The following is a 14,924-nucleotide window of genomic DNA, read 5'->3' on the forward strand; positions in this document are numbered from 1 at the left end:
CTTCAGATGTGTTCATTCCATTTCCAAATTCTCTTTTGCATTTCTTATATAACCCTTTCCCTTTGTGCTCAACATCCGCAACTTTACTGAAAATTGAGGAAAAAGAGAGATCATTTCTGGAGCCATAGCTTGATTTCTATCCCACGATTTCTGCACAACAATAGTTCTTGTTATTTTATTATTTCTATTCAACAAAGGACTCTCTGCTGTTTGCTCTAGGAAAAGTCACAAAATTCACCAAGTCTGTGTGACTCAGTATGACTTTTGGCAGCTTCTTGAACTCCAAAATGCAGTCTTACTCATGCATACTTAGTTCCTTTCCACAAAAAGGTTTCTATGTAAAACTAGTATTCTTTTGATATCCTTATCCTCCCAGTTAGATCTGGAGCCCTTCTTCAGATGTCTTTTTGTCTTTTAGGGTATGCAAACAGAATCTTAAAGAAAAGTAATTTTTGTGTCCATTGGAGTCCTTAAGGCTGACAAGAAAAGATTTGGCATGAAAGCTGTTAGATTTTTTTAACATTTCTAAAGCTACAACAAATGAAAAATCAGAACGGAAATTTCCCCCCAAAATCTGGATAAAATATTTAGTTTATGTCAAATGAGACATTATCTGCCCACTTCAACCATTTTTAATTTTGTTTAATGTTCGTAATATTATTATTTAAAACTGTTATTTGAAAAGTGTTTCAAACTGCATTTGTCAAATTTAGAATGACTAAGACTTTTACTAGAACAGAACCTTTAGAAATTGTAGGTACTTTTTCAGTTTTTAATTTACAGTAAAGAAATTCATCAAACTGCCTTTTTCTACTAAGTTTCAGACAAATCAGCTTTTATTTTCAAGAAAAACCTTGCTTATGATCATCCAAAATCCTCATCCAAGTAATTTCTCCTGGGCTTTATTGCCCAGACATGTATTATAATGCAGTGTCATATTAAGCTGCTACCTTCTGTCACTTGGCTGTCCCCTTCATTTGACAAGATGCCAGTTCATTATATGCTGCAGCATTCTGATTCTGATGGATTTAATTGTATAAAGTAAGGTGTAAGAATTGTTGGCTTCTGACAGTCCCACCATTCTGTAGTGTATCTAATTAGAGTGGTGTGGATGGGTCAACATTGCATGAAAGTTATCTGTATGAATGGAGGAGGCTGATGAAGGGACAGGTGCTACAGATCCACCATATTGCATTCTTTCTCTTGAGAGAGCATGTACCAGTACGTCAGGTGATAAAAGGATTCGTACTGAGATAGCGGTAATGTCTTTGGAAGAGAAGCAAGACCAAATTTCTGGCCAGTTGCGATCATTAAGGTTCCCAGCTCAGTGGCACTTTCTACCAGTGATCCCGTTCAGTCTCACCTCTTAGACCAGTTCTAACTTGATAATTACATCTCACTGATCTAATTTTCCATCATAGTTTTACCTGGACTGGTACGCTTCCCAAAGCCCTTATGCGTAGAAAAATCTATGCAATTCTGAGCTAATTGTACCCAAGTAGTGCAAAAAAAATTGTGCACAGTCAATGAAATGTGTAATGCTCAGTTTCAAATGTGAGTCACTGCAGAAGGATCAACCTGTTTCAAACCTGTCCTAATAATTTGGATGAGTTTGAGTACTTAATGCTTAATTTCAGTATATGAATTTCTAACATCTGCCTACTTCATTTGGCCTTTTGCAGTATAGGCAAAAAACTTATATGTAAATCAAAGTGAAATTTGAAATGTGTCCATTTTTTGCATGCTTCATAGAACAGGTGATCAACACAGTACAGGAATTCTTATAAGCTATGTAGTCGGCACACTGAATTGATTGTGAATTGCTTACATTCTGCAACATAACAAAGTTCTTCCTGAGCTTCAAAATGGAAGCTGAAAGTCTCCTGAGAACAGTGGCTTAGCAGATATAGCATCAGTCTTTTACTACGGTTCAACTCCTAAATAAAATCAGTTTATGGCTCTTGCTTCCTGTCAGACAGTAATTTGTATCTTGAAACCTAAGACCACTAACTCATAATTTGCTCCAGTTGACCATTTCTGGTCAGGAAAGTCTCAAGTGTGAGCTCACATAGAAGCTGAATTATCTCTGGCCCCATGAGAAATAGTCCCTCCAGGTCACAGTTAAGGTCATTATTAGAGTGTTTTCTAAAAGCTTGTCAGTATTAGGAGCATGTTGTTTCCTTGTTCTTGGAGGATTTAACCCTGCAAAGTGCTGAGCGCTTCTGATGGATACTGAGCACCATCAGCTTCTATTTGGATTAAGATAAAACTGAGGACACTCAATCTGCCTTGTTTAAAACGTTTAGTATTTCGTAAGATTGAACCCTGCCCGACTTTTTTTTTCCGCTTTATGGTCCCTAAAGTATCTTAAATTTAATTACAAAAATTCTGTTGAAGCTCAGCAGAATGGACACCAGTACACGCCAATGGTATTTAAAACTATCTGTCAATGGAGTATTGAATTGCTCAGTCTGGATTTTAATAGCTTTTTCTAAATCAGTAAAAATAAATTATTTAAATCCCGTGTAATGTAACTGTAATTAAAATGTACTTTTAATGCAAGACAGTGCATCCAGAAATTGTTGGATATCTCTCCCATACTCGGGGGAAAAAAACGACGCTGGGCTTAGGAGCTCTTTTTAAAAGTCTAGTGAGGGCTTAACATTTCTCTGTGCACTCCTTGAAATCAGAGATAACCAAATGATGAGATAAGTGGATAGCCCTTTTTTGTTGTTTTTAATTCAGTGAAGGCCTCCCAGTGCATATTCCTGTTGGAGTTGATGAATAGCTCCTTTGGGATGCTGTAAGCTCCACTCAATGTATTTATGGAATACCTTCCATTTACACAGACTGCATTTTTCTTGATCAGCCCGTGAGGATCAGAGGAAAGAAAAAAGGCAGTAGGCTCCTCTTTTTCACTTCTGCACAGTTTTTTTTATGCTATATTTTGTGATTATGGCAAACTGAAACTGCTAGTATTCAATTTGGCCATAAACCTAAAAGATAAAGTCCCCCTAAACCCTAAAACCATCCTATAAAAGGGTTTATTAGTTATTACTTTTCATTTTCAGATTAGGCAGTAACACTGCATAAGAAAGAGTTTCTGGGCGTGAATAGGCAGAAAGGCTCTCTTTCAGCCCAGTTCACAAAACAGCAGCATTTTCTATGCCATTTCTTTTTCGGCATTACCTTTAACATAGCCTCTAATGCTTCTTATGTTTTCTATACAAGGCCAGCGGCAGCAATCACTGCATTGCAATGGCACCTCTAAATCTCAGCAGCATGTACTCAGATTGTATAAGTTGGCCAGAGGTGAACTTCTGCATGGATTTCTCTAGCTTTTCCAGACCTGCTTCACACTTCAGAAACAGTACTTCTGAGGAGGAAGTCACCTACAGCTGGTGAAAAAGGGATGTAAGCTCAGCCTTGCTAAATGGGAGGTGTTTTTCGTTACCCTCCCTTCGTATTCTGCATCGACAGTGCTGTTACACTGGGTGAATGCCGATCACTGCACATCAAACGGTCTCTGGCATCTGATTCTGTACACCTTCATGCATTGGCTGCCTACTGAAAGATATCTTTCTACAAAGCATTGCAAGATGAAACCACATAGCATTTGCTACTGTAAAATCAAAGAGGAATTGAAAAAAGTTGTCTTTTTTGCTCTTAGACCATATTCAGAAAACCTTAAGTTGTCAAACATTTCATTGGGGATCAAGATGTATTTCCTGTAAAAATGAGCCTATCTCTGAGCTTAAAAGATCCAGTTCCCCCAAACTCAGATTGTCTGCACACATTTTGATTGTGCATGTTCTAAATAAAATAGTATTGTTCTTCTATGGGCTATCCAAAGTATTCTTTCTACTCTCTTACCTCAGTTACCTGCTGACTAAATTTATCCATAGCTACTGTTGTGAAACTTCAAGATCTGAAAAGGACCTGCACAGGAGCTGTGCAGTGCCTGTCCAAAATATAGACAGTGGCTTGCGCACAGAGCACTTCTCGCTGATCACCTATCAAAATTTATTCGTAATAAACCATGATTTTTCAAATCTATATTGTGGCTTCATTGCATTCTGTAAACTCATGTTATAGTTTAACAGTGGTATCTCCATTTTACAGTTGGAGATACAGCATCATTGTAACAGAGTTAGCTAACCAACTGCACTTAATTCAACAGTGCTTTTGTGTTAGAGTCTCAAAGCGTGTTGCTCACTGAACTTAAGGTGTTGTACTGTTGATAGGAGAAAATAGGAAGGAGATGAATTTTGAGCAAGAACTTATACTTCCATTAAGTACTGCTGTCCTGTAAGTGGATGGGAGGTGGATCTGGTTCACTCACTCCAAGCTAAATGAATTACAAGGTCTGAGGTAAGGAAGACATCTTTCCTCTGGGTCAAATCAGTGGAGACTTGTTTTTTGGTTTTGCCTTCCACCATAGCAAAATTTCTGGTTTATTTCTTAAAATCATTTTAGCCTAAAATGATGATATTCTCCACTTCTTAGATACTGATGATGCTTGCTGCTGTGTTATCTCTGTGGCGCGCGATGGTTCTGGGTGCTCTTTATTATTCATCATTTTTCTTAATTTTCTTACATAGGAACTATTTTATGATCTGTGGCATGTGGAGGAGATGTTCTATGCACTGTTTGCGATTAAACATCTAATTCATAGTAGCCTACGGCGTGAAGAACGGTTCACAGATGGTTCCAGATGGTCCTTTTCAGTTCTATGTTCTTATATTTCTATTAGAGTTGAAGGGTGGCAGCAGCAAAGGGTAAGTGGCAATCTCTGTAACATCTCTTCTGCGGGTTAACCATACTGTTTGATCTCCATTTCCTTTGAAAGAAAGAAGGAAAAATATCTTATCTGAAATCAAATGCAGAAATGAAGAGTGAAATGCAAGGCTGAAAAGAAACAGCATGAGAAAGAAAGAAATCATTTTGTCGTGGTTGGTTAGAAGGTTCTCACTCCTGTATTTTTTATCATTTTGCTTTGGATTTGGATACATGTAAATTGTATTACCCAACACATAGGAAAGTGTCAGTGTTTCCCAAAACTGTACATACGTGCATTCTATATCCATATGGCTATCGCTGTCTTATATATCTTGTTAATAATTTGTGCGTGAGCCACTCCATCTCTTGCAAAACAGACATATGACATTTTTTCAGACGCATAAATATTTCACATTGACGTTCCCACATGCTTTACTTACCAGGCGACACGCACTCTGACGCAGAGGAGTGAAGCAACCTGGCAGGGGGAAACCCCAGACCAACAAGGCTCGCTCAAATGCAGAAGTTGGTTGGAGATCTGCTACAGGAAAGATCCCAGACCTTCTTTGCAACAAATAGCTCATGCACAATTGCAACAATAATCAATTGTCCATGTTCAGCTTGTACAGTTTGTCCATGTTGGACAGGCACACAGAAAATGTATTTTAGCTAACAAGGCTAGGGTAGTACTGAAGAGCTCATTTTCCACATAGTGCATAACAGTAAGTTTCATGCTCCTTTAGTCATTAGTTACGGGGATAAGGATCCAATTTAGCCCGTTTATGTTTGGATGCTCTCACTTAGGGAAGTTAATATGTGTATGTTTCCTGTGTCCGTGTTTCTGTAATTGTGACTCTTTGTATTAGAGTTGGGGCTGAACAAAACTCAAAATCCAAAATTAGGGAGAGGTTGGGTGAACTTTGGATTCAGACCAGAATCCTGTGGCTCAGGCCCATCTCTGCTGTAAGTGTTTGTGTAGCTATGGGTGAATAGTGAGGCTTGTTTGTGTTGGTGCATGCCATTGCATATCTAGGAGTGTGAAACCAGAGAGTCGAGGGGGCGACAGGACAGATCTTGCACTTTTGCCAGATCAGAATTTCTTTTTGATTGAAAAGTTCTAATATATATTCCAGTATATTTTAAAACAGAATTTCCTGTGTGCCAGCACTTAGAAGGAAAATCTCAAGCTAGCTTAAAAGCTAGAGTCAACCTTGTAATTTATCAGTTTCAGCTACAAATCAAGGCAATGTTTCAGAGTTGAAACAGAGAAGGTAAATCATGAGACTGTTGTCTCCTGATGCTCTTACAATGTATGGCAAATGAGGGGCCGTGGTGCTATCAAGATTAACTGAATTTTCTCTAAACAGTGAACATTCTGGACCAAATCTGTCCTTCAGACATACTCCTCAAGGTGTTTTAGAGTGGGTGAATTTGACCTGCTTTGTGTAAACCCATCTTCTTTCCATTTCAGTGTTTCTGCCTGCAGGAGTATTCAGCTGGAGACAAAATATTGGATGTTTTTTCCTCATTTCCTCATAAGTAATAGGGAAAGAAATTTTAATTCCGTATCTTTTCTCTCTATGTGGACTTCATACATTGGATTCTTTGGCTTTGTCCTCAGACTGCCGAGGTCTCAAAAGCGACCTCGACAAGTGATTTCTCTCACTTTTTTTGAGTGTGAATAATCCCAGTTATTTCTGTGCTGATGGTTTGTTTGTATTATGGATTTCCTTGAGCCTAAGAAGCTTGAAATAGCAGCTTTTATCTTAAAATGTTTAAACTTGATTGAGTCACAATAAGTCTGTAGCTGTCTGGATATGTAGATTCATATCTGTTCTTGGCACCTATATGGCCTTCACTGATGCAGTCTTTGAGCATCTTGCAATCTTAAGAGGGTTTCATTCACACCCTGCCCCTGCCAGGCAGGGAAGTATTAGCTACATTTTGCAGACGGGAGACTGAAGCGCAGCACGGACTGAGTGGCCTGTTCAAGGTCTCCCAGAAAGTCCAAAGTGCAAGTTCACAGCACTGTCCACTAGGTCATCCTTCAAGCTTGCCTCCTCTCACCATATAATCAGAGCAGCTGCAAGAACAAAGTAAAACAGAACTAGTATAGCATATATTAACCCACTTCTGAGTTACATTTGGCCCCTCTTAACACTGAAAGCCGCTTAAAAAAGAAGTTTAAGGATGGAGAATGTTCTTCTTGAAATATACACCTATGCAATCAAATCAATTCAATAGTTAAAGGCCAGTTCTCTACCAGGTTGTAATGGTAGGCTGAATAAACCTCAAGGACTTCAGTAAAACTATTCTGGATTTATGGTAATATAACTTAAAGGAGTGACTGACTCAACAGAGTCACATCAGTGATCAGATGCAAAGGAAAATAATGACAATCTTCTGCCTGCTAGCATTGAGAGATATTTCTTCATCATTTAAAATGAGACATTTTTCTAGTTGGCACATGAGTGAATGCCATGTTTTACTATGGGACAGATGCACATCATCAGGTAGTTGATTTTCATATGTATAGTGGATCCAGGAGTGGATCCAGCATAATCCAACCTCTTCTTGTTTACAGAGTTTTTCAAAGAAGCGGCAGGACCTGCAAAATAGTGTAGGGAGGTAGGCTGTGATTTGCTTGGGCTGTTGGCGTACAGTAGGAGATTTAGGTTCTGTTATGGTTGGCTCATCCTGCTTATGTGATCTAGCTGAAATCATCTTCTCTCTCTGCCTTTGTTTCTAAGCTGTGAAATGGGGATAATGATGTTTTTTGCGTATGTACACAGCACTAGGAATCATAGAACGATTTATTTTGGGGGGGACCTTCGGAGGTCACCTGGTCCAACCTCCTGTTCAGAGCAGGGCCAACCTGGAAGTCAGGTTCAACTTCAAATCAGGACACTCAGGGTGTTTGAGGCCTCTGGAAGTCAAGGAGGTACCAGCCACCTGAGCACCGTCATGCCAAAAGGCCCGAGGACAGCCTCGCTTCTGCCTATCGCTAATTCAGGCTGGCAAGAGGAGACTTCTCATGTTTCTTCTTCCCCAGTACATGAGACCTCATGCACCAGATTATGGGACAGAGCAGGAGCCCATGGGGAAGGGTCTTCTGTGTGGTAGTCCCCGATACAAGCATTTGGGGGATGCAGTTGGCGGGGGCTCTGTGCTGCAGGTAGGTAGGATGTGGGCTGCAGGTAGGTAGGATGGGGTGCTGGGAGCCGCTTCTCTGTCTGCTCTCCCTCCACACAGGAGACGTGCCAGGCCGCAGAGAGAGGGGGGATGTGGCCAAGTCACAGCAGAGTGGGAGCAGAAGCAGCTCCGGCCTCCCAGCGCATCCATCCTGCTAGCTACTGCACACTGGGAAAGGAGGCAGAAATAGATTTAGTGAGGAAGTCTCAGCCCTGAAGAATAAAACAGGGTATGAAATATCCTTGTTGTTCCCCTGCCTGAGTCATGTTCTTAAATTCCTGCCTTGGGGAAGACAGACATTTCCCTTTGGGAAAAAATTTGGCCTGTGGAGAAAAAAAAAAAAGGAAAGTAAAAAGAAGCTACTGCTGATAAAGTGTAGTTTCTTCAGTCTGACGTTTCTGAAACCTGGGTCCTGTTTACCTCTTTTCTATATGCATGTGCCTGTGAATGGGAGAGAGAGAAAGCTAATCTCCATAAAGTGAGACCCTTTAATCGGAGCTTTAATTAGCTGGAAGTGCTGATTAGTATCATTCTATGTATTTATTTAATGTTTGAGCGCCCTCTCCTGGAGCAGGGTCACACAAGAGCCCAGGAGGAGCCCTGGCCAGAGCCCTGCATCGCGGGCTTTCGCACCAGGCAGAGCCTTTGTTCCAGGCTGGAGCCCAGAGCTTTCATTAGTAAGAAAAAGGAGGGTAGAGAAAAGGGGATAATGTCACTGTGACGTTGGAAAAGAGGGTTGTGTTTATTCTTAACTTTGGTTTATTTGGGTAGAATCCCATACTGCATGTAGAATATTACTGAGCACGGGAAACTTGGCCTAGTCAAAGTTTCCCAGTCTTCCCCCCTCCTCTCTCCCTCCCTGCTCTCCACCAACTGAAAATCTTTGCTCTTTTTTGCAATATTGGTTAGTGTCCAGGAGAAAGGTTGAATTATCTCACCTCTTTTCCATTGCTGACTTCTCTGATGGTGCTCAGAGATAGGCGTTAGTCTGGGTTTGCCTCTTAGTCTTGCTAAATCTCTGTCCCTGTGAAGGCAGTTCAGTTATTCTGAACTGTCATTTCTTATTTTTTCCAAGCACCTGATCCTAACAGTCTGTAGTGCTTCAAAAAGGCCCCAGACCAGTTAATTTGAGGAATTTAACGTGGGTTACATTTTGGCATATATGTAGATTCTTCAGGAATAGCATTATAATTGATTTCTTTGCTGAGAGGAAATGATCGTTGTATCTCACTGTTTTGACACCATGACCATTATTAGAAAATGCATACCTTATAAATACATGGTAGCTAGAGGAATGATCTTGTAGACAGAGCAATGATCTTGCAGAACAGTCTTGGGAGAAATATAATTTAAATATTTTATAAATATTTTCCGCTTGGTTCAATGAGCTGCAGTCTGTTTGTTTGTTTGTTTGTTCGTTTGTTTTGTTCTTCAAGCCTTTCCACAAGGGATTCTTCAGCCTCTTATGATGGATGAATTCCAGCAAGATAGCAAATATGTGAAGAACAACAGTCATTTGCTGCGGGAACCAGCAAAGACTGAGAGCATCGTGAAAAAGAAAAATACTTCAGCACAGCTATGAAAGGAGTACCGGGATGGCTAGAAAAAGGGAATTGCTCTGTTCTTGGACACAGATTGCTGTCATACGTGAAGGAGGTTGCAGGAAGCTGGGTCCACTGAGACAGGAGACTTCCTCGGTGTCAGAGCAGCCTCTGCCCTTGTCATTCACCTCTCGGCTTGAATGTCTCTCATGCTTTCTGCTAGAATCTGGAGTCTAGTCCCCGACTTTGTTTCACCCTCCCAAATATCCAGGGAGAAGTCAGTAGTTGTGTAAGGCTAGAGATGCCATGTGGTATGCAAGGGAGTGGGAAAAAAAGCAAACCTTTGGCTTACAGGCCACAGAGTTGACATAGACTGAGGTTGTGGGCCAGCCACAATTGTCTTGGGATTGCTGTTCTCTTCTGCTGGCACGTCATCCTGCCTGCAACAATGTGCTGACTGAGCTTGCTTGTCTATTGTAGCTCTTATTCTACCACTCCTTTGCCCCGTAGAGCATTTCTGCGTTTCAGTTGTGGGTCATAGCTGCTAGTCTTGTTTCTGTCCCTGTTCACTCGGGCAGGAGCAGAAGCAAACAGATTTTCTTGTGAGCATGGATACTACTCCAGGGTGAGGGTATGTGCCCTTTGGGATTATTGCTGAGTCTTCCAACCTGTGAGTCTCTCTTTTGTGTTCATGAAGTTCCTGTCAGCACAATATTTAAGCCTTGGTCATTTCATTGAGAAACGTGGAGGAGGCTCAAAAGCCCTCCTCTCCCAACAGCCAGGCTATGCAAGTATGGTGCCATGCTGTGGGTAGTATGTCACACACGCTGGAACCTTGCAGAAGGTAGGAGTAATGTGTCTTCCTAGGAAAGATGGGAAGTAAACATTAGACAGGAGTATCCTTTAGTTAGGGGGGCTCTCTGAAAGCAGAGAGCTTGGTAATGATTAGGAAGAGGCTTCCTTTGAGTAGGCTTCCAAAGTGCTTGTGGGACTGGCATGTACAGTTAGAAACCAATTTGCCTATGGCTAAAAATGTGTATCAAAAGAGGAAAAAAAAGAATACTTTAGAAGAATTAAAGCCTTGGCTTCTCTTTTTGTGCTTTCTCAGGAAAGGATATAAACAAGCAGCAAAATGTTCTCAGCATCAGCAAAAACTCTAGCGCTGTCAGAAAGATCTGAGAAGTGTTAAACTTCTGCAGATGCTAAATGAAGTGGTATCAGATCTGATCTCGGAAGGAGCTGTGTGCCCTGAAATTATATACGAAATCATGTACAGCATCCCCAGGAATGGCCATCAGGACACGAGGTTCTACTTATAGTGCAAAATAAGGGGGATTGTAAGCATTCTTCTTTCAAAAGAGATCTTCCTTTGCTGCAGTGAATCCAGATACTCTTACACTGACAGTATGGGATCGCTAAGTGTAGCAGTGCATGTAGCCCCTTAAAGGACTTGTGGGAATAGCTGGTCCTGCTGTATAACCAAACAGTACCCAACTACTGGAAATTAGCCGAGAGCTATGATTCCCAGCTGACAGCCCAGAAGGAACAGAGAGGACTAGAGGCACCTCTTTTAGAGGGATAGGCTTTCAGAAGGGCTGAGAGACTAACAGACTGTTGCTAAGTGAAAGAGTTTTTTTCCCCCTAGATTAATATAAAGGGCATTTCTGTCCAGCTTACTCAAAAGAGGTTTATCGCATTGGCTTTGACTTTTGTTGTCCTTGGCTAAAAGAAAGCAAAACCAACCTCTACTGTGTACTCAGAGAGCAAATTCTGTTTAATGTGAGGTTTCCCTCATCATCCCACTCCTGTCCTTCCAACCTGCTTTGAAAGGTTATTATCCAGAGGTGACATTAGATCATTTCATTGTCTATCAAATATTCGACCTCCGTAAGTGTAGCAACAGTAATATAGGTTGCAGTGGTGTTTTTTAAGGAGATTTCTGTTCAGGAGGAACAGGACTGCAATCACTAAACTCACTTTATGCAGGTCAGGGCACAGAAAGCAGATGGCAACAACTTCTCGTCATTAGTGTAACGTTTCACCCCACATGCTTTGCTTCTGTTGCCCTGTCATAGCCCTTGCTTATTGCTACACCTGAGAGTGTTTTTTTTATCAAAGGGAGACTTTGGAAGTGCGAACAGATTTTACCAGGAAAATCCACAGCTTCTGAAAAAGAACCGCATCACAACTGACAAGCTTCTTCCTCCTGGCATTTTGCCACTTCCACACACACACAACTGAGAATTTCGATCAAAGCTTAATGAAATAAATTAAAGGGACTTTTCAGATCTCAGCATGTCCATTTGTTTGGTAAAAATGTGAAGGGGTCTTATTTATATGAGCTGTTTCCTCCATCACTAGTCAAACCTAGAAACCAGTAATGGTCTCAACAGTTGCCAGCCATCTCTCCTTCTCCCCAGAGACTGAGCTCGGCGTATGAGACCTGGTGTGACACCCAGGGCAGGAAAGCGAGAATGTGTCCCTGACACATCTGCTCAGTGAAGCTCAATGTTGCAGCGATGGTTTAATGCCTTAATCACAAACTGAATGCTCTGTTCAGGTGAGAGGCCAGTTTTTACTGCCTCATTTTGCGTGGCCGGCTGCCTAGGATGTCACTGGGGTCTTACGCACGTGGCTGGAGCATCAGCAGCTGCAGCCTGTGGTTGTCCACGTAAGCCATCGTATCGTTGCTCCCTGACTTCAGCCAGCGCTGGCTCACTCAGAGGTGGACAGGCGAACTTGGCTTGGTGACTCGGACTGTCAGGCTGGAGGGCGGTTTTCTGTGTGTCATTCCATATGAAGTTTTCTTTCATTTACTTTTTAACATAACAGTAAATGTGATATTTATTTTGGTTTAACTGTGACTTTCTGAATAGCAAAGCCCGCGGCATCAGCGCTGAAGAAGCCAATTCTGTTCGTTGGTGCCCTTTGAAGATCCAGTTAGATCTGGCAGCACATCTTCCCTGGCCTTCTGTGCTGTGTTTAAGGGAGTGTGATTGCTGAGGGCTTTCTCAGCCATCTCATTACCCTGTGGATGATAAGCATCTGATATACCTCACTGGGTGTTCAGTCAGTAATCTGAACTGCTGATATTCTTTGCCTTGCACATCATGATTTGATATGAAAAAACATCGACACTGTACTAATTGTTTATTAGTTTTGGCTTCTCTTTGAATTTTAGAGTAGGAATCATATTCTAAGAAATAGGTTTTTAGGTCAAATTCTCTCTTGCTTTTCCCATAGTCTGTCATTTCATGAACTTGAATTAGTTTTTTTCATTTGTGTTCTTTGGAACTATCATGTCTTTTATCTAAACATGTATCCCAGGCCATAACAAAACTTGTCTTGCCCTTTGCTAACTTTTTTCAATACCTAGATGATGCTGTGTTTTATTAGGACTGTGTTTTTCCTAAACTGCTGAAACAATCACATTTTCCCTTCTAACAATATAAGGTTCTTTTCATTCGTTTCTTCCTAAAATGGCTAGGTTGTGAGTGTTTGAATGCTCTTTCCTCACTCTAGCCTTATAAAATGGTGAATTTTAGTTAATACAAAACTAGAGGGGAGAAATATATCTCTATGATAGTTTTCTGACTGTGCAGAATGAAAAGGAATGTGCTTTATTTTTAACTGGCGTGGATCTGTTTATTGCCTTGCTAAGCATATGACCTGTCCCAAAGCCAAATTATTTTCCATTTCTGTGTTCTAGGTGCTGCTAAAGACAAAAAAGATTGCAGAATAAATTCGCAAGTAGAAAGCAGTTAATTTAGATAAATAAAGTTTTGTGCTATATTGTTAAAGCTTAAAACAACCTACCAAAATTCTCTGTTTCAATATGGGCATAGTATTTGTGTTCCATTTAGGAGCAAATGGTACTTTCAGTGTTGTTGAGAGGTCTTGGTATAAATAAAGGTCACTGCCCTTCCTGCATTAGTTAAGTACATGCTCCTTTGAAAGGTGCATATAAGAGAAAGTAGCTTAATCAAGCAAAAGTATTTCAAAATTAATGGACAGAATTCTTAGTGGGTGAAATGTGTGTTTGCACACACGCTCCTAACGCTACACAAATGGTGCTTTATACGGGAATATCTTTGGTAGGCTACCAAAACCGCTGATGTAACTTGCTTTCTGCTGAAGCCACCCATATAGATTAATGAAAATTACTGCCATTCTGAAAGCAGGATTATTTGCTTCAGTGCTAGGAGAGCGCTAGGATTTGCAGGGCAGAGAGTGCCAGGCAGTGACTTGTGAGCGTTTCAGCTGGGGATTGCGCTAGGGAGCTACTTCGCATGCCAAGAGCTGGGCCCAGGCCAGAGAAGAGGGGACTGGGCAGTCGTGGCTAGGGAGGAAAATACCCAAGCAGGGCCTGCAAAGGCTGGCATCGCCACATTACTGCAGGAAGGAGCTGCAGGCATGCTATAGAGCGTGCTGAAGCCAGGAGATGCTGGGGCTAGTGAAAGGATTTGCTGCTGTAAATCAGCTCTTTCTGCTTGGTTTTAGCTGCTGTTAGATGACTTCTGTTCAATCAGACTTAAGCATTATGTGTTTCTATTTATTTTATGCGAAATTTTCTCTGTCTTTCAATATGATTTTATACCTCTTTTATAAATCAGAGCATCAGCCATTAGGAATCAATCACTTCCTTTATTCCTCAAGGATCTCCGGTACTACTTTTTAGGGTGACTTAAGGGAAGAGTGATACTGACTTAACTCAGCAGACTATTTTCAGTATCTTCTAGTTTCAGAGAATGTAGCTAATTTTTCCTCAACAGGATTCGTCAATGAGTTTTTTAAATGTACCTACAGGAGGTCAGTGAGAGGATATGAATGCTCTGTTTGGCTTTGGCTAGATAATCACCGAAATGGCACATGTACGTTGTTCCTCCTCTTCAGTAACGTGTGCAGCACGTTATGCTCTTTTAGCACCCAGACTACAAGAAGAGGTTTATGAATCTGTGGCTATTTTTGGTGTTAGGCTTCATCCCTGTTATCAAGCTGAATTTTTATATTAGCAAATGCACTTTCTTTTGGCAGCTGTATCGTTAGAATTATTGATTTGCCCCTCTTTGTGTGGCATTTTTTTCCAGTACCATAGATCTGAGGGTTGTGCTGGTTAGCCTCTCTGTATGTGATCTGTGACATCTATAGCAAGAAACTTTTTAACTAATTTCAAAGCTGAGCAAGTATTAATCCTAACATCAGAGATACAGCTGCATTTATGACCTAGAGGGCCATTGTTTTATTATGCTTGATTAACTACAGCATTACTCCAGTTTTCTTCTGCTGTGGGTTTATGTCAGTGTACAACTTCAGTAATGTGGTAAATTAAAACCAGTGCGCCAAAACCTGATTCAGCTGAAGCTGATAGCAGAAGTACTGTTGACCTCACGTAGCAGAGTGACCTCTTTTAAA

General features: G+C 41.0%; 1 protein-coding gene across 1 annotated transcript in view; it reads left to right on the plus strand.

The window, feature by feature from the left end:
- The window catches only part of LOC104147055 (uncharacterized), a 105,207-nt gene that overhangs the window by 16,713 nt on the left and 73,570 nt on the right, over positions 1-14,924 (plus strand). The window contains exon 3 of the mRNA XM_068933741.1: positions 4,602-4,778. Within this exon, the coding sequence (XP_068789842.1) occupies positions 4,602-4,778 (177 nt within the window). The remainder of the gene's footprint in view (positions 1-4,601; positions 4,779-14,924) is intronic.

This window comes from Struthio camelus, chromosome 2 (genome assembly GCF_040807025.1).
Source record: "Struthio camelus isolate bStrCam1 chromosome 2, bStrCam1.hap1, whole genome shotgun sequence".
In the NCBI taxonomy this organism is placed as follows: domain Eukaryota; kingdom Metazoa; phylum Chordata; class Aves; order Struthioniformes; family Struthionidae; genus Struthio; species Struthio camelus.